Source organism: Mandrillus leucophaeus, unplaced genomic scaffold (genome assembly GCF_000951045.1).
Source record: "Mandrillus leucophaeus isolate KB7577 unplaced genomic scaffold, Mleu.le_1.0 Scaffold492, whole genome shotgun sequence".
In the NCBI taxonomy this organism is placed as follows: domain Eukaryota; kingdom Metazoa; phylum Chordata; class Mammalia; order Primates; family Cercopithecidae; genus Mandrillus; species Mandrillus leucophaeus.
Genome location: NW_012105276.1, coordinates 2,079,208 through 2,097,584, shown reverse-complemented (window position 1 = coordinate 2,097,584; position 18,377 = coordinate 2,079,208). Strand labels below are relative to the sequence as shown.

The window sequence follows — 18,377 nt, the reverse complement described above, 5'->3', positions numbered from 1 at the left end:
TAAAGAACACAAACTGACAGCCAGCTTCTCATCAGAAAAAATACAGGGCAGGGAAAATGTAATAATATTTTTAAATGCTGAGAGGAAATTACTATCAAAACAGAGTTGTATAACTTACCAAATAATTACTGAAGAATGAAAGCAATATAGGAATTGTCAGTCTTACAAGATATATGAGTTTCCTATCCACAGACTTTTATTAAGAGTTATTAAGGTGTATGCTTCAACCAAAAGGAAAATGAACGCAGGGAGAAGTTATGGGATCTAAGAAAACTAGTGACTCATAATTTAATAAATATATAAACAAACACAAGTACAGATGGTGAAAAAAAAAAAAAAGTGTTTCAAAAGAAAGCAAACACAAACTCAGAACAAAAAACCGGTATAGTTCAGTGGGTAGTTACAACATATCCTTGGAAGTGGTGTGGAGATACTAAAAATTTTAAATGTACATTTTAAGAAATTATAGATAACCTCTAGAAGATCAGAAATACAGTTGCTGTCTTCCTAACCAGCTGAGAAGGGGTTGGGTGGGAAATAGGAGATAGAGAAAAAATGACCAGTGCAGCAGAAGGCAGGAAGAAGAAGGGAAAAGTATAAAAGAAAACTAAAAATCTAGAAATAAGTGCAAATATCCAAATATGAGTGAGCAAAATAATGGATTAAGTTCACTTATAGAAAGAAAGGGGTGATTAATTTGGTTTTTTAAAAATTCAAAAGGCAGAAACCTAAAAAAAATTATGAGTAAAAATAGAGATTAAAAGATAATATAACACACATAACCCAGAAAAGCTGGTAATGTTAATATTAGATAGCGTTTCGCCCTCCCATCTTCAAGAATACACCCTTTATCTAAACAAGGTATATATTTAGTTTTCTAATATGCACAGGTTCTTGTAACCACCACCACAAACACGATACAGAAGAATCTCAACACCCCAAAGAATTCCTGCTGCTGACCTTTGCAATGAACCCCCCAACCTCAGCCTTTAACCTCTGATCTGTTCTATGTCCTCATCTCTCTGTCCTATTTTTCAGAATGCCGTGTAAAATCAGATAGTATGTAACCTTTTGAGACTAACACATTTTTTAGTAGCAAAACTCCCTACATGCATGTCATCATGGGAATGTCTTCCCTAAATTATAGTACATCCACAATATGTAATTCCATGGCACTTAGAATGAAGTAGACATCCAGGTGCCAATGTATTAACATCTTCAAGACATACTGTGAAAGAGAAAAACTCAAGGTGCAGGGACAATACATCTAGTAAGATCTTATTTGTTTATATATTATATACATGTAAATGCACAGACATAGATCTGGAATGGTATACACCAAACTTATCAGGGCTCACGAAGGAATGGCAATGGGAATAGGAAGAAGGAAAGGGAGGACTCTACCTTCTGTGTTAAAAATAAATGTTTTGGCTTGGTGCGGTGGCTCACGCCTGTAATCCCAGCACTTTGGGAGACCGAGGCGGGCAGATCGTTTTGAGCACAGGAGTTTGAGACCAGCCTGGGCAACATGGTAAAACCCCATCTCTACAAAAAAAATACAAAAATTAGCCAGGTATGGTGGTCCATGCCTGTGGTCCCAGCCACTCAGGAGGCTGAGGTTGGAAAAGCACTTGAACCTGGGAGTTGGAGGTTGCAGTGAGCCAAGATCATGCCCCTGCACCCCAGCCTGGCAACAGAGCAAGACCCTGTCTCAACAATAAATAAATGGTTTTTTTAAAGACAGATTTACGGTAGCAAAAAAATAAAATACATAGACATAACTTCATAATGTACAAAATCTATGTGAGAAAACTATAAAACACTCCTGAAAGGCACAAAATTAGATGCAAACAAGTAAAAAAACACACACCGTAAGGAGGAAGACTCAACATCATGTCAGTTCTTAACTTGTAAAGTGATCCCAATAAAAATACTACTAGGGTTTTTTTTTCTGTATCTACATAATTTGATGGTAAAGTTTATTGTGAAAGACGAGCACAAATTTGAGCACTTGTCACACTAATTACTGATTCAGATGTCTCACTCTTGTTCTTGACTTTGAAGGGCTTTTTGTTCTTATTGGTATCCCAAACATAACAACTGGCATATGGTAGATACTACTCCAGAATGATTGACTTTTCCTGAGGCACACTCAGAATTCAGCGTTTATGTTCTACATGTCTGGCATGTAATAGATAAGCTGCCTTTGTTTATATGTTCCTTGTTATTTCAGGCAGTTTCTCTGAAGCTAAGTGGTTTTATTTTGTTTTAACCTCAGCCCCTTGGTGTCTCATTCATGCAAATGTGATACCTTTTCAACTGGTTATCACAGGTGGGTTCTGCTTTTCACTTCCATACTTTTCTGGCAACTGCCTAAATAAGTGTCATCCTGATGTGTCTCAATGATTCTAACAAAGGACTAAGACTAAAATAACGTACATCATACAAAAATGTTGCCATAAATATTATGACTTAAAATAGTGAAAATTTCTATTAAAAGGCCCTAATTTCACATTGACCATTCAAGGTATTTCAGTATGCAATAAAGTGTGCGCATACTCCACTTAAAATGAATCTCTCTGTAATCCCAGCACTTTGGGAGGCCGAGACGGGCGGATCACGAGGTCAGGAGATCGAGACCATCCTGGCTAATCCGGTGAAACCCCGTCTCTACTAAAATAATACAAAAAACTAGCCGGGCGAGGTGGCGGGCGCCTGTAGTCCCAGCTACTCGGGAGGCTGAGGCAGGAGAATGGCGTAAACCCAGGAGGCGGAACTTGCAGTGAGCTGAGATCCGGCCACTGCACTCCAGCCTGGGCGACAGAGCAAGACTCCGTCTCAAAAAAAAATAATGCATCTCTAAGTCTGATAGTTACAATTTAAAATATTTGATTTCTCTTCCTAATTCGAACAGCATTTTCAGGCAGGTTTGGATGGGTTGTTCCTTTTTTTAGGAAGCTGGAATTTTGGCCTATGCTTCTCTTGAAACCCTTCCCCTCCCCCATAGAAAGCAAAAGTAAGAAATTCAACTTATTTCATTGACCTTAGAATTGAGGAAGGATCTTCAAGATCCTCTTTTATCTTTTCAAAAATAGCTGTTGTGCTTTCTCAATATGATGATTTGCAGATCAGAATTGAAGAATCCAAATTTTAATGAATCCATTTAACCAATTATTGCAACCCTTGGGTTTCTTTTCTGTAAGTACTGCATAGATGTTATCACAGTCATGGAACAAGTTTATGTGTATGTTTTTCTCTCCAAGGACTTTAATTGGGAAGCCTTGAGAAGTATTTTATACTCCTGGTGTCAGTTGTTCCTAAAGATCCAGAGGATAAGCAGGGCGCAGTGGCTCACTCCTGTAATCCTAGTACTTTGGGAGGCCAAGGTGGGCAGATCACGAGGTTAGGAGCTCGAGACCAGCCTGGCCAATATGGTGAAACCCCATCTCTACTTAAAATACAAAACTTAGTCGGGTGTGGTGGCATGCACCTGTAGTCCCAGCTACTTCAGAGGCTGAGGCAGAAAAATTACTTTAACCCAGGAGGCAGAGGTTGCAGTGAGCTGAGATCCTACCACTACACTCCAGCCTGGGTGACACAGCAAGACTCCGTCTCAAAAAAAAAAAGATCCAGAGGATATTGGGTCAATCCCCAGTCTAATGCCCCCAGGCAGGTTCCTAGAAGGATTAGGTTCCCATGGTCCCAGTTTCTGCTTCCATGGAAACCTTTAGATTACCTATCCCAGGTAAACTCTGTATAACTTTGATCATGGTGTGAAATTTGCTGTGATTCTACAAAATGCATTCATAAAAGGTGTGGCTGGGGTGTGTGTGTGAGTGTGTATGTGTGTAACAGATTTTACTAAAGATTTGAGAAAGATTGAAAGGTATTTGTATCTCAAAATAGAAATAATGAGCATATACTCCAACCACCTGCTGTGTGGCTTGACCTAATTTTCTTCTTCCCTTCTAGCCTGTCCATGTTCTCCTGATTCACCTCCTCCTACTTCCAAGCCTGTTCACTCCAATGTAAAGTAGGCAGTTTAGCTGTCTCTTTGTGCCTTGGCTTAATCCGACCCTTGCTCTCAGTGTCTCATTCTTCTGTGTCCCTCTTTTCCTCCTTCACTTAGACATTTTCGTTACCATAAATGATTTCATTCAAAGAATTCTCAGAATTCTCATAGCAGCTTTTAGAATATTAATTTTTCTCACTTTTATGCATTTTGGATCAGGTTCTCTTATTCATTTTGATTTTTTTTCTTCACGTCTTCCCCCAATTTCTTCCCCCTTTTTCTTTCCCTCTTCCTACATACAGATGCCATGTAACTCTATTCTCAAGCTTTTTTCCTCCAAAAGCAGCTGAGAGTTGTCCTTGAAAGAAAATGGTGGAATTCCTCCATGTGATAATATGTGTGGATGAGCTGCTGGTGATGAACTGAGCCTCGGGGCTTTGTAGAAGGGGATGCAGTTGGGCACTTTCTCCCTGCCCCTACTCCAAGCACTCTTTCTTAGTCCTGTACCAACAGCCTGAAACCCTACAACTATTCTTTTGAGATTTGTTTTGTAGTCTTTCTTTAAGGCTTATTTTCCACCCTGATCTTTAAATTACTGTGTAAAGAAAAAGAAACGTGAAGTATAGGTCTGATTAGGCAGACTTCTCAAAAGGATAGGAAAGATGAAACAAAAACTTCCTAATTCTCACAGGCTACTGTTAAACAGACATGGCAAAAACACATTTAACCTTTTTTTTTAAAAGAAGAAGGAGGAAAAGGAGAAGGAGATGGAAGAAGAAGGAAAAAGAAGAAAGAAGAGAAGAAAGAAGAAGCCTGCCTGCCTTATTTTTTTTTCCTTATTATTCTCTTTGAAAATTCTGATCCTTTTCCCAGTTCTTCCCAACATTGCAGTGTTCAGAAATACAGTTTCTATTTAACACGGAGGGTAACTTCCTCTCTCTTGTAGCTATGGCACTGTTTGAATCTTCATACTGTTTACTGTTGGACCTCTTAACCTGGCTGTTTCTTTTTGTAGTCCTGGATTTGACAGCCAGCCCTCACATTCTTTTGGAATTCTACTCAGAGCTGCCTCTCCGCAGGAGTCTTCTTGTGATGTGTTCCCTCAGCAGCATGAGATGCTACTGTTCTTAGTGCCTAAATTCCAGTATTATTTTCTTCTCAGGGCTCATTTCTGGGTGATTAACAGCTTTTAGAAAATAGATCACTGTCTTTATTCTCCCAAGATTTGAGTAGGCACGCTTCAAAAAATATCTTCATGAAGGAATGAAAGAGAAATATGAAGTCAAAAGAGTGAACAGAACTTCTGGAGATTGCCTGTGGTATAAGCTTCCTACGCTGGGCTGTTCTCTACAAAGCCATCCTAGCAGAAGCTAGGTGAAATGAGAAGAATGTGGGGAGTGGTGGAAGAACACTAGGCTGGAAAGAAAAGACAGATTTAAATTCCTGTTCTGCCATTTCCTAACTGCGTGAACATGTGCAGGTCACTGAAGTTTTCTGAACCTTGGTCAGTTTGTTCTTCTGTAGAATGGAGAGAATGTGACCTACTTCTCCAGCATGGCAGATTCCAGCTAATTAGACATTTTTGTGCAAAATATAAAAGCGCAGTTGCACTGTGTGGACATAACCCCAAGTGCACACAGCTGAGTGAGAGGTACACAAGCTAGATTTCAGCCTACACTTGCCCTTCAGCTGGGCACCCTGGTACAGTGCGTAACCTACAATCCTATACGGCAACCAAGTTCCTGAAGTCCACCATCTTCTTCGATTAGGAGCAAGCCTCAGGAAGGGGTCAGGCAGGGGTACAGAAATGGGGCCCACTTGGTTGCTTAGCAGGAACTTAGCACCGTAAGAAGATGAGAAGATGCCTCCCTTTTTACCTTCTATTTAATCTTGCTTTTACACTGATTCCTCCTCTGTATTTGCTTTTTTTTTTTTTTTTTTTTTTTGAGACAGAGTCTCACTCTGTCACCCAGGCTGGAGTGCAGTGGTGAAATCTCAGCTCACCGCAAGCTTCGCCTCCCGAGTTCACTCCATTCTCCTGCCTCAGCCTACCGAGTAGCTTGGACTACAGGCTCCCGCCATCACGCCAGGCTAATTTTTTGTATTTTTAGTAGAGACGGGGTTTCACCATTTAGCCAGGATGGTCTCGATCTCCTGACCTCGTGATCTGCCCGCCTGGGTCTCCAAAGTGCTGGGATTACAGGCGTGAGCCACCGTGCCTGGCCTGTATGTTCATCTTATAATTAACAGTGTCATATTAACAATAGGTTCAAGGGTGTCACTCTTGAAGAATGTGCTCAAGGAAGCACATTCCTTTTCCGTGCTGATCTCTGGCCCCCCTCCCTCTGCCTACTTCCCAAGTTGTTGGAGCATTAAATGAGACCATGAACAGGAAAGCATCTGGAACATGATCCCAAGCCCTTCTCTTTTATGTTTCTTCAAGATAGTCTAGTATTTGTCTGGGCTTTCTCCTGGTGGTTTTTTGTTTGTTTGTTTTTTGTTTTTATTTTATTTGAGGGGTTTCCAAAATATGGTGCTTGAATCCCGAGAAATATGATGAATGCTCCATTGATATGCGAAATAAAAGTGAAAACTTTTCTCTATATTTATTTTAAACTTGAAATAAGTTAGCTTTTTGATTGACATATTGATTGATGTCAATATTCATTAATTATAGGAAGACACAAATATAGTGGGTAGGCATACTCAACATTTTCCTCTAAGTAATAGAAATGTTTGAAGGCCACTGCTGAATTCTCACATCTCAGTAGCCATCTGAATCCTCTAAATGCAATCGCATTTGTTGTTCTTACCTGCATTCTTTTGATTTAAATAGTAAATAGTTGCCCCCTGCTTTATCTTCCAAGACAGAACTTTATAAATCTTGTGGTGAAACCTCCTCTCTTCCCGCAATCTCATTTCTTGTTACCTGCATAGGACATGGCAAGCAGTAAGCCTTTTTCGTAAAATGTGACTTGCTTGTGCAAAATGATTTGTTAAGATAAAGTCAAATTGGGATCCTTCTGACTTAATCCTAGACATTCGGGAAAATGCGGATATGGGCTCTGGGTCTAGGTGATTCTGAGCTAGATGACATTAGGCAAGTTACTTAACCTGAGTCCGTGCCTCAGTCTCCTCATCTATAAAATGGAAATAATAAGAGTACTTGCTGTCATCTGATTAAGAGGGCAATTAACAGAATTAATGCCCATGACTTTATGAAAAGATGGTCAGTTGCATATTAAGCACAACAGAAGTTTGCTGCTGTCATCACTGTAATCACCATCTTCATCTTCATTCCTGGAAGAGGTGTCCTGCACACCCAGACTGATAACAACCCTGAACTGGAAGGACTATTGGCAATTTTGGATTCATTTCCTTTCTCAGCAAATATACACTGGTGGTCTTCCATGTACCAGACACTTTACAAAGTGTTGGGTGCTTCACTCTGTCGTCAGCCTCATGCTTCTATATGGTGGGATGCTAGTTCCCTTGTCACCAGCTTGTGGTCACCTTACCATGCTATAGCAGACCACTTTACAACGGGTTCAGTTTCTATGCCTATAATCAAGGTAAAGGACTTTGATGTGGCAAAATCACTAACCACTATTGGTGCAGAATCACTAAACCTTGTGGATTTCCAGCCATTTGACATTTTAAGGTACAAATAGACTTTCCCTGCATTATTAATTCCACATGTCATTGCTGAATTCTCTTTGGTTGTTCTTCCTTTGAATTATCAGCTTTTTGTTCATAGAGTTCCACTTACATGGGCCTCCTCCTGAAGATGATTCCTCTAGGTCGATTCAATGTGTATTCTGTCACATCCTACCTTATCTTCAGAAAGGGTGCATTCATTCTCTCTTTCCCAAATTGCAATTTTTTGAGTCGGCTGGACATTCTTACAGCTTAATATTCTTTTCAACAAACTAAAGCATTGGTAGAAGGATGGTGGTTCTCAATGTAATATTTTGTGTGAAACGCTAGCAAACCTAAACAATTATTTTACTATTAAACACTTCTGTATTTTTTTCTCTCTCTCTGAAGGAATAGTTTTTATAAAAGCTTAGCAAAATTTCCATTACATTCATTCATATTAATCTATACATACAGTCTAGAATATGTGTAGAAAAAGAAGGGGGAAACAAGACAGGAATTTCTTTCGTAGTTCCTCGTTCTTATCTTTCTGCTTCTCATACACAGACTGATACAATCTTTGGGGACATCTAACTCAAGATTGAGTCTGAGAAGGTGATATACTTCCCAGATCGATGACTGATTCTCCCAGAATCCAGTGAGAGAATTGCTAATTTTTTTTTTGTTTTTTGAGACAAAGTTTTGCTCTTGTCACCCATGTTGAAGTGCAGTGGCACGATCTCGGCTCACTGCAACCTCCACCTCCTGGGTTCAAGCAATTCTCCTACCTCAGCCTCCCAAGTACCTGGAATTACAGGCACTCACCACACCCAGCTAATTTTTGTATTTTTAGTCCAGACAGGGTTTCACCATGTTGGCCAGGCTGGTTTCAAACTCCTGATCTCAGGTGATCCACCCGCCTTGACCTCACAAAGTGCTTGGATTACAGTTGTGAGTCACTGCGGCTGGCTGCTAATTTTTTAAAACACATGAATGTTCCCTAAATATTTATTTTCTTGTGAGTTGTTCTATGACCTGAAAAACCACTGTTTTATGTCATAACTTAGACATGATGAACAAAGTCAGATATTTCATTTTTCCAATATATGAGCTAAGAATAAAATCTTGGTGCTGGAATTGAACGTTGTATTCTCCAGGCAGAGGAAATGGACATTTATTGGATGTTACTGATGCTTTCCTTGCAGTAATGATATTATGAAAGCTCTTTGAGTAATATAATTTGAAAATATTATTTCTGTGTTTCAGGTCATGCAAGACAAGATAATCTGCCTTCCGAAAAGAGTGCAGCCTGCTCAGAACCACTCTTCCCTTTCGAATGTCTCTCAAGCAGTTGCCAGTACCACTCCACTGCCTCCACCTAAACCATCTCCTGCTAACCCCATCACTGTGGAGATGAAAGGCCTGAAGACAGATTTGGACCTTCAGCAGTACAGCTTTATAAACCAGATGTGTTATGAGCGAGCCCTCCACTGGTATGCCAAGTATTTCCCTTACCTTGTCCTCATCCATACCTTGGTCTTTATGCTCTGCAGTAACTTTTGGTTCAAATTCCCTGGCTCCAGCTCCAAAATCGAACATTTCATCTCCATTCTGGGGAAGTGTTTTGATTCTCCTTGGACCACACGGGCTTTATCTGAAGTGTCTGGGGAGGACTCAGAAGAAAAGGACAACAGGAAGAACAACATGAACAGGTCCAACACCACCCAATCTGGTCCAGAAGGCAGCCTGGTCAACTCTCAGTCTTTAAAGTCCATTCCTGAGAAGTTTGTGGTTGATAAATCCACTGCAGGGGCTCTGGATAAAAAGGAAGGTGAGCAGGCGAAGGCCTTATTTGAGAAGGTGAAGAAGTTCAGGCTGCATGTGGAAGAAGGTGATATTCTATATGCCATGTATGTTCGCCAGACTGTACTTAAGGTTATCAAATTCCTAATCATCATTGCATATAATAGTGCTCTGGTTTCCAAGGTCCAGTTTACAGTGGACTGTAATGTGGACATTCAGGACATGACTGGATATAAAAACTTTTCTTGCAATCATACCATGGCACACTTGTTTTCAAAGCTGTCCTTTTGCTATCTGTGCTTTGTTAGTATCTATGGATTGACGTGCCTTTATACCTTATACTGGCTGTTCTACCGTTCTCTACGGGAATATTCCTTTGAGTATGTCCGGCAGGAGACTGGAATTGATGATATTCCAGATGTGAAAAATGACTTTGCTTTTATGCTTCATATGATAGATCAGTATGACCCTCTCTATTCCAAGAGATTTGCAGTGTTCCTGTCTGAAGTCAGTGAAAACAAATTAAAGCAGCTGAACTTAAATAACGAATGGACTCCTGATAAACTGAGGCAGAAGCTACAGACAAATGCCCATAATCGACTGGAATTGCCCCTTATCATGCTCTCTGGCCTTCCAGACACTGTTTTTGAAATCACAGAGTTGCAATCTCTAAAACTTGAAATCATTAAGAACGTAATGATACCTGCCACCATTGCACAGCTAGACAATCTTCAGGAGCTCTCTCTGCACCAATGTTCTGTCAAAATCCACAGTGCGGCGCTCTCTTTCCTGAAGGAAAACCTCAAGGTCTTGAGCGTCAAGTTTGATGACATGAGGGAACTCCCCCCCTGGATGTATGGGCTCCGAAATCTGGAAGAGCTGTACCTAGTTGGCTCTCTAAGTCATGATATTTCCAGAAATGTCACCCTGGAGTCTCTGCGGGATCTCAAAAGCCTTAAAATTCTCTCTATCAAAAGCAATGTTTCCAAAATCCCTCAGGCAGTGGTTGATGTTTCCAGCCATCTCCAGAAGATGTGCATACATAATGATGGTACCAAGCTGGTGATGCTCAACAACTTAAAGAAGATGACCAATCTGACAGAGCTAGAGTTGGTCCACTGTGACCTGGAGCGTATTCCTCATGCTGTGTTCAGCCTACTCAGCCTCCAGGAATTGGACCTGAAGGAAAACAATCTGAAATCTATAGAAGAAATCGTTAGCTTTCAGCACTTGAGAAAGTTGACAGTGCTAAAACTGTGGCATAACAGCATCACTTACATCCCGGAGCATATAAAGAAACTCACCAGCCTGGAACGCCTGTCCTTTAGTCACAATAAAATAGAGGTGCTGCCTTCCCACCTCTTCCTATGCAACAAGATCCGATACTTGGACTTATCGTACAATGACATTCGATTTATCCCACCTGAAATCGGAGTTCTACAAAGTTTACAGTATTTTTCCATCACGTGTAATAAAGTGGAAAGCCTTCCAGATGAACTCTACTTCTGCAAGAAACTTAAAACTCTGAAGATTGGGAAAAACAGCCTATCTGTACTTTCACCGAAAATTGGAAATTTACTATTTCTTTCCTACTTAGATGTAAAAGGTAATCACTTTGAAATCCTCCCTCCTGAACTGGGTGACTGTCGGGCTCTGAAGCGAGCTGGTTTAGTTGTGGAAGATGCTCTGTTTGAAACTCTGCCTTCTGATGTCCGGGAGCAAATGAAAACAGAATAACTTATTTTTCGTTAAAGTTTGACTGAAACACGCTTCTACCAAATACAGTATGAATAATTAGGTAGTCTTAATGCCTTTCCTATTTTATTTTTTTTTCCTTTTCACACAAAACAAAATGTACACAAAGATTGCGTAAGGAGTATGTATTTTTAATAAAAATTTAATTGTATTTTTTCAATATTAATATTTTAAAGTTTTATTTGTCTTGAAACACAATGTATCTATTATCTACTGACAGAAAGAGATGGTTCCATTTGTTTTTTTGTTTTTGTTTTTTAGTTCATTCTTGTGGAAAGGAGGGAATTATAAGTTGCATGCTTTTTGGCATTTTTTAAATAGAGGAAGATATTTTGCCAAGGCCATTTTTAACTTGTTTACACCTGTACAGGTTTCTTATTTTTGTTTTCATTGTGTGTGTATCAAGGAATCTGTGCTAGTTATTTTAATACCAGCTGCCTTCTCCATTGGCCAAGACCTTCATTCAGTGGAACTTCACATAAGTGCATTGTCATAGAGTATGTTAAATGTCCCCCTGCCTCCAACAAAACCCTAAATTGTATTATTTCATATACCTGACAGTTCTTGTTATCCTTAGGCAAGGTTTTTGTGAGTGAAGAAAATAATCTTTAGTGGCTGGTATGTTTGAATTAGTCCTTTATCATTTAACTTATTTGCATTTTACCAACATTTTAAAAATATTTAAAACCTAAATACAGAGGCTCCTCCCACCTTAATCTCAATACTGCTATGTAGTACTGGTGAACAACCTTGGAGAACCTAGATTTATTTTAATATTCTAGTAGGTAATTACATTTAAAAATCATAGAATTAGAAGCCTGGTTTTTGAGTAATTTAATCATCTTTCATATCTTGATATGCGTCTGCATCAGATGGAAAACAAATTTACTAAAGCACCCTGTTAAAGAGCTGGTGTGCTCCAGTGAGGCCCTCTCCTTTTCTCAGCACAGTGTGGCAGTGATAATCTATTCAAATTTTGCCTGTTGCACAAAATAATCCAGTTATATATACAGTCAGCCTTCCGTACTTGTGGGTTCTGCATCTGTGGATTCTACCAACTGTAGATGGAAAATATTCAAAAAGAAAGTCGTGTCTGTGCTGAATATGTACAGACTTTTTCCTTGTCATTATTCCCTAAACAATACAGTGTAACAACTATTTAAATAGCATTTACATTGTTTTAGGTATTATAAATTACCTAGAAATAATTTAAAGTGTATGGGAGGATGTGCATAGGTTATATGCAATTTCTGCACCATTTTATATCGAGGATTTGAACATCCTCAGATTTTGGTGTCCGAAGGCATCCTGAAATCAATTCCCCATGATACTGAGGGATGACTGGATAGTAATCGATTTCCCTCAAGCCTGCCCTTGCTGTGAATACTAGTGCTACAAGCACGGGAACTCCATCTGCTCTCTGGCTTAAAATATGTATCTCATCTAAAATCGTTCATTGAAGTGTGAATACATTGCTAAGTGGTTGTTGCTTAGCAATAATTTTTGCCTGACCATCAGCAGAGCTTTTATTTACCTTTGTACTTAAAATCCAACATAGCATGGGCTCTTGGGCAAAGTATTTCACTGACTATTAAGCATGTAGAACAGGAAAATGAAATACACTATTTGTGCCCTTGACCCAGAACCAGAACCATTGATTATGAGAACTTTGTTTTATGTACCAAATTCATATTGACCATTTTCTGAGCTCTGGACTGGTCATAGTAAGTTTTGTGACTTAACAATGAAAGAAAGTAGAAAGATGCTTTGGGTTTTCCAAATGTTGTTTTTTAAAATTGCTCCTTGGGTGAATTGACCCAATGCTACTTTGACTCGTATACAGAAACCAGTGATGGAAATTGCTCCTCAGAAATGTGTGCCTCAGTTGTGTTTTCAACTTTACGATACATCATGGGGTGAAGCATTAGGGAAAGAGATTCTTTTGATTTGTTTAATAATCTAATTATACAGACCAAAGTGTTTTAAGTTTCTGCTCTATGTTAATGTTTTAGAATGGTGATTTTGCTGATTAATTTAGACCCGAAATTGAAATAATGTGCTCACAATAATAACATGGTTATAGTTCTTGTATGATAAAATATTCAATTTCAGAATATTGTTGGAATCCTGAGTTTGAACAGTGTGTTGTATTTAGAAACATAGCCCTATCTGTTTTAAACAAATAATTTGTTGCCCGATTGTCCATGGTTGAGCATGACAAAAATACCTTGTTGAAAGGCAAGCTTAGGTAACTGCTGGCAAAACACCGGGTGCACTATTTTTCTGGATAAAATTTATAGGTATTTTCTATATTACCCTTCAAAAGGGATCTCTTCAGGTTAAAAATCACGCTTCTGCTGAAGTCTTTATCTGGTGTTAACTAAAAATCTCATATGGGTTCGTAACTGAGGTCACTAATAATTCATTTTTATCACTTGTAAAAATTTGCTCAAAATTCCAAAAAATATTGATTTGGTTTTTAATGATTTTGCAAGCTGACCCCCAACCTAAGTTTTGATAACATTTAGTAAGTCAGTATAGCTCTGTGACTTCATGCTATAACTAAGAAGGAAAATTCAGATATTCCTATTAGATTTTATAAACCTTCAGAAGTCTCAAACTTAATTTTGAGTCTAAATTTTCTGCCACTGGCCCTTTTTAATATTGTAAGTTTTTGTTCACTTAAGTAAAACACATTTAATTACTATTTAGCCTTTAAATGGGAAACTCAGGTAATGAACTGCTGACTTTTCTAAAGTTCTTTAACTGATCAATTCAGTATAGAGGGATATTTATCTAATCACTTTCTGTATTTTACAAGTGCTCTTTCTAAAAAGGAATAACTAATATAGCTCTATTTCCCCAATCTCTATAGGACTCGTGAGAAATTGCTTGTGTAAATATAAAAGCACCATATGTGTTCTTAACTCCTATGGCTGCTTGAAGCTCATGATGGATAAGTCTTTTTGTCAGTTTTAATTGTTAAGTACAGAACAAACAGTTGTTTGGTGATGGCCTGGTTGAAAGAGAACATATAAGTATATCCCAATAGAACTCACCAAAGAAGACCACACCTCAGAAACTATTGCATTTTCTTGTTATGTGTTGGGTTTGATTTGCTTTTTTTTTTTTTTAATACAGCTCTTTTAATATAAAGATTCTTGATACAATGAAATCTCTTATTTCAAGTGTAAGTTTTTCTTATTCTTCACCCACTCCTCCCCCTGCCATTGTATTTCCCATCTATTTAAAGGAGTTTCAACAATATACATTGCATCGTATGCAGTAGGTACTGCTTTTTCAGAAAGACTTGGAAAACACACCTGCTATGAGTATTTTGTTCAGATGTAGCCATTTACCTGGCTCTCAAGTCGTCTTTGTGAGAGGGTCTTAGACAAAAATCTTCCTTGTATTTACTTGGGGTAAGTGAAGTCCAAATTCTTACAGTATACTATTTCAGGATTTCTGATACTAAAAAAGAAAAAACAAAATCATTATATCTCTTACTAACACTTCCCCCAAGAAGGGTTGTGCTGTTATTTATTTTCTATTATAAGAAAAGTTCATTCTTTAAGTAGTTTCTTTTACCCTCTAATCTAATTTCATACCAAATACCTGATCAATAGAAATGATTTATTTCAACAGCAAACATTCCTAATCCATCGTTATAAAAAGTGTCAGCAGTATTTAGTAGTGAACAGATAAGGTCAATTTCAATATAATTCCACTTTGCTTTTAGAGACTAAATTAAGATTCAATTAACATTCTTCTATGAATTCTGAATGTGATAATGTGATTCAAACAGTCACATTGTTAGTAGGATCTTAGTAACTCAGGATAGCGTTCCATACTAACCTCAAGTGAGCAAAACAAATTATCTAAACAGTTTGGTTCTTAGGAGACTGCCTAAAAGATCAAGAAAATTTTCTCATCTTTTCTTTTTACTTAGAAACATTGCAAGAAAACTTGGATAGTCTTCACCAGACCTGCCATGATTTTATAAGATTTAGGTCTCAGTGACATGCTTCTGAAAGTTTCCTGCCAGCCGTCTAAACTAAGCATCCACTCATTCCATCTTCCCAAAGTCACTCACCGATAAAGGTAGCATCCTTAAGCTCATTTTTGAAAGGTGGAGGAGGATCTCCCCCTGCCCGAAGGAATTTTTTTATCAGAATACCTTGAAAGGGGGGTATATACATTTGGAAAACTTAATTTCTTGGCTGTGTTTGATAACAGTTCCTATGCATGGTTTTTAATGTGATGGAAATTTGTTTCTTTCTTTGGAATACCTCTCTCCACCCCCAACTTTATTCTTCCTCTTTAATGAATATTTTTATTGGAGTTCAAACTCCATGCCTTATGCGCTCATTCAGTTTTCTTTTTGCCCTTTGTTTACTCTGTCTGTATGTATGTCAAATGCTGGCAAAACTGAACTGTCAAGAAAATGCTTGAAAGTTGATTTGTCATAGTGCAAACTCATGATAAAATGTCTTAATGTTATTTGGATATGTAGTACATAGAAACAGAAAAATAAAGTCATTTTTATAACTTAAAATAGAGATTTGTCCCTCTCTCACTCATTTTTAGAAATCATGTTTATCATTTGCTTTTCTTAAACTATTACTAAGGCTCCCTTTTCTCTGCAGGAAATAAGCTGCATGCATTCTTTCACTTTGTGTAGAGCTAGTTTCTGTAATTGTGACTAATTATTTCCTTCCTTAATTCACTCTACTGTATCTACCTAAGGTGCCCCTGGAGTTTCATTTGGGTAATTAGTGCCTTAATATGTAATCTGGAGTGCAATTTCTATGCATTTGCCAGATCAGATTGTACAATGGCTGTCCAGCTTAGCTTTCAGTAAATAGTCTTATAGTAATGACTGTGGTTACTTAAAGGAATCGGCATGATCCTGCACAGCTAGGAGGCCTCCTCTAATTAGCCACATTCACTCCAGGCTTAGGGAAGCCCTCTACAAGGAAACTTTATGACCACTTATGCATAAGAAATGATGGGTAATTTTCAAAGTTAAATAGTCACTTTACATATTTTTATTAATAATAGTGTTTATTTTACTGATCATCAGCCCTCTGGAGAAGGATTGTTGAGATAAGGAAGGGTGGTGAGTGTGATGGGAGAGGCTATGTAAGTGTGAGTAGCAGAAATTAGAAGAGATCATGTGAGAGCTCTGGAGAAATTCTGGAGACAAGAGCTAGGGAATGCAATAGATTAGAGACATCTAGTGATTTCAGTGCAATATGCACGTACAGAAAAAACTCTGCCCGCTGCCATTCTCCACTGTCCCATCTTCTAGTCCTTTCACTTACACAGTATTGAGATAAATTCTGAAAATTTTTAAATTCATTTAGTTATTAGTTACTATTGGCTAGCAACATAAACTTTTCATTTGGGTAGAGAAGTAAATGCATAAAAAGGAAGTTATTAAAGTTCATTTGAGACTCAGTGGAGTATTTATACTGTCAGAGCACAAGGCCCGCATATTTCTGAATGTAAGTTTGAATGTCATCCTAAATTTGCAAGTAGGAAAAAAGTGAAAGCTGTTCATTAGCTACATAATTTTGTGTGAGCATAGATATTTGAATGCAGACCATACTGTAGGTTTCACATTTAAACATATTTGAACACATTTAAGGACAAATAAAATAGTTATATGATCAGGCATATCATAAGTGATAGAATATTCTCAGAGTTTGAATATTTTGCATAAAAGATACAAGGTAGGCAATGATGTTATCAAACATGTAAACCAAATTGGCCGTTACGATTATTTTAATCCATGGATTTTTCTGTTATAAAGTTTGAGAATAAGTAGAAAATGGGCTTTTTTCAATCCTTTACAGAGTTAATTTTATTTCAACTCGAGTTACATCTAGACTTTTGCCGTTAAAAAATAAATACTGTTTGGTTCAATCCTTATTAGTCTCAGGTAACAGATGTTTCAGGAAAAATTACACAAAAAGAGGCAACCTCTAAGTTTTACATTTTTTGTCTCCTCCACAGTTATTCTACTCCCCAGCAGTGATGCTCATATGGCAAAAATATATATGTAGCATTTCTTCACTTTGAATTGGGAAATTTCTTGGGATTTCATTGTAATTTAACATAGACTATGTGTGACAATTTTGTTAAAATCATACTCTAATATTCAGACAGCTTAAAAATCTTTCTTAGGATGATTTAGTCCAAGAACAATGAAAACCAAAGCAAAAATAGGAAGATGTACTCCATATGCATTTGAGTAATAAATGTCCACAAGCTTATGAAATAATGAGTTCTGTTCATGTCTATTGAGCTGTATGTATAAATTATATCTTCATAATTTAAATTTCTTTATGAGAAGTAGTTTGTCAGAGTTGCCACTGTTAACAAAATTCTAAAAGGCCATGTACAACAATGATCTCAAAATGAAAACGAAGTTTTATTTAATGGGTACAGGGCATTTCTGTGAGCCTTTCCAACAGGAAGTCAATTTGTTCAAAATTAGAAGACTATTTTTTCTGAACTCTCCCCCAGGTTCTAACCTCTGGTGGTGTGACTCAGACTTTCCTGGTAATCACACGTTGAGCCTTAACAATATCAGCATGCTAACAGATTTAGTAGTTTTACGCATCTAGAAACAAAGACAGGATGTTGACAGCCTTAAGTGATGAAGTATTTAAAATAAATTCATACTTGTAAAATTAAAAACTAGAGATTCAGCTTTAGTCAAAACAACCCAATCTAAACATTTAACTACGTAAATATTTTCTTAAGTCCAGGTAACCTCTCAAAGAAACCAATTTCATGTCAAATGGGAAATACAAAGAATATCAGATTAAACACCTAGTTTATATTAAATAAGGCTGTCATTTGTTGGGGGGTAAGGGGAGAGTGGAGCTTAGAAAGCAGACTCCTGATAAGGAGTACTTAACACACTTTCTAAAATTCATAGTGATCTGTTGCCCTTCAAATTCTACCAACTTTAAAATAATCAAATCTCAAGTACAGCAAACCAGCTAGGTAATTATTTTCAGGTAACTTTCCCTAACTCAGAAACTGCTAGTGACTATTAAGTGCTTCAGTTATAAATCTGATCAAGAACTTGCATCGAAAATGTCAGAAAGTTAACTTCAAAATCTTACGGGAAAAACTGATAATGACATGCTCCATCCCC

At 37.8% G+C, this 18,377-nt stretch overlaps 1 protein-coding gene across 2 annotated transcripts in view; it reads left to right on the top strand.

Annotated features, from left to right (window-relative positions):
* The window catches only part of LRRC8C (leucine rich repeat containing 8 family, member C), a 38,977-nt gene extending 23,216 nt beyond the window's left edge, over positions 1–15,761 (top strand). For both annotated transcript variants that reach the window (XM_011995588.1, XM_011995589.1), the window contains exon 2: positions 8,915–15,761. In XM_011995588.1, the coding sequence (XP_011850978.1) occupies positions 8,915–11,188 (2,274 nt within the window). In that variant the 3' untranslated portion in view covers positions 11,189–15,761. The remainder of the gene's footprint in view (positions 1–8,914) is intronic.
* Positions 15,762–18,377: the final 2,616 nt, after the last annotated feature.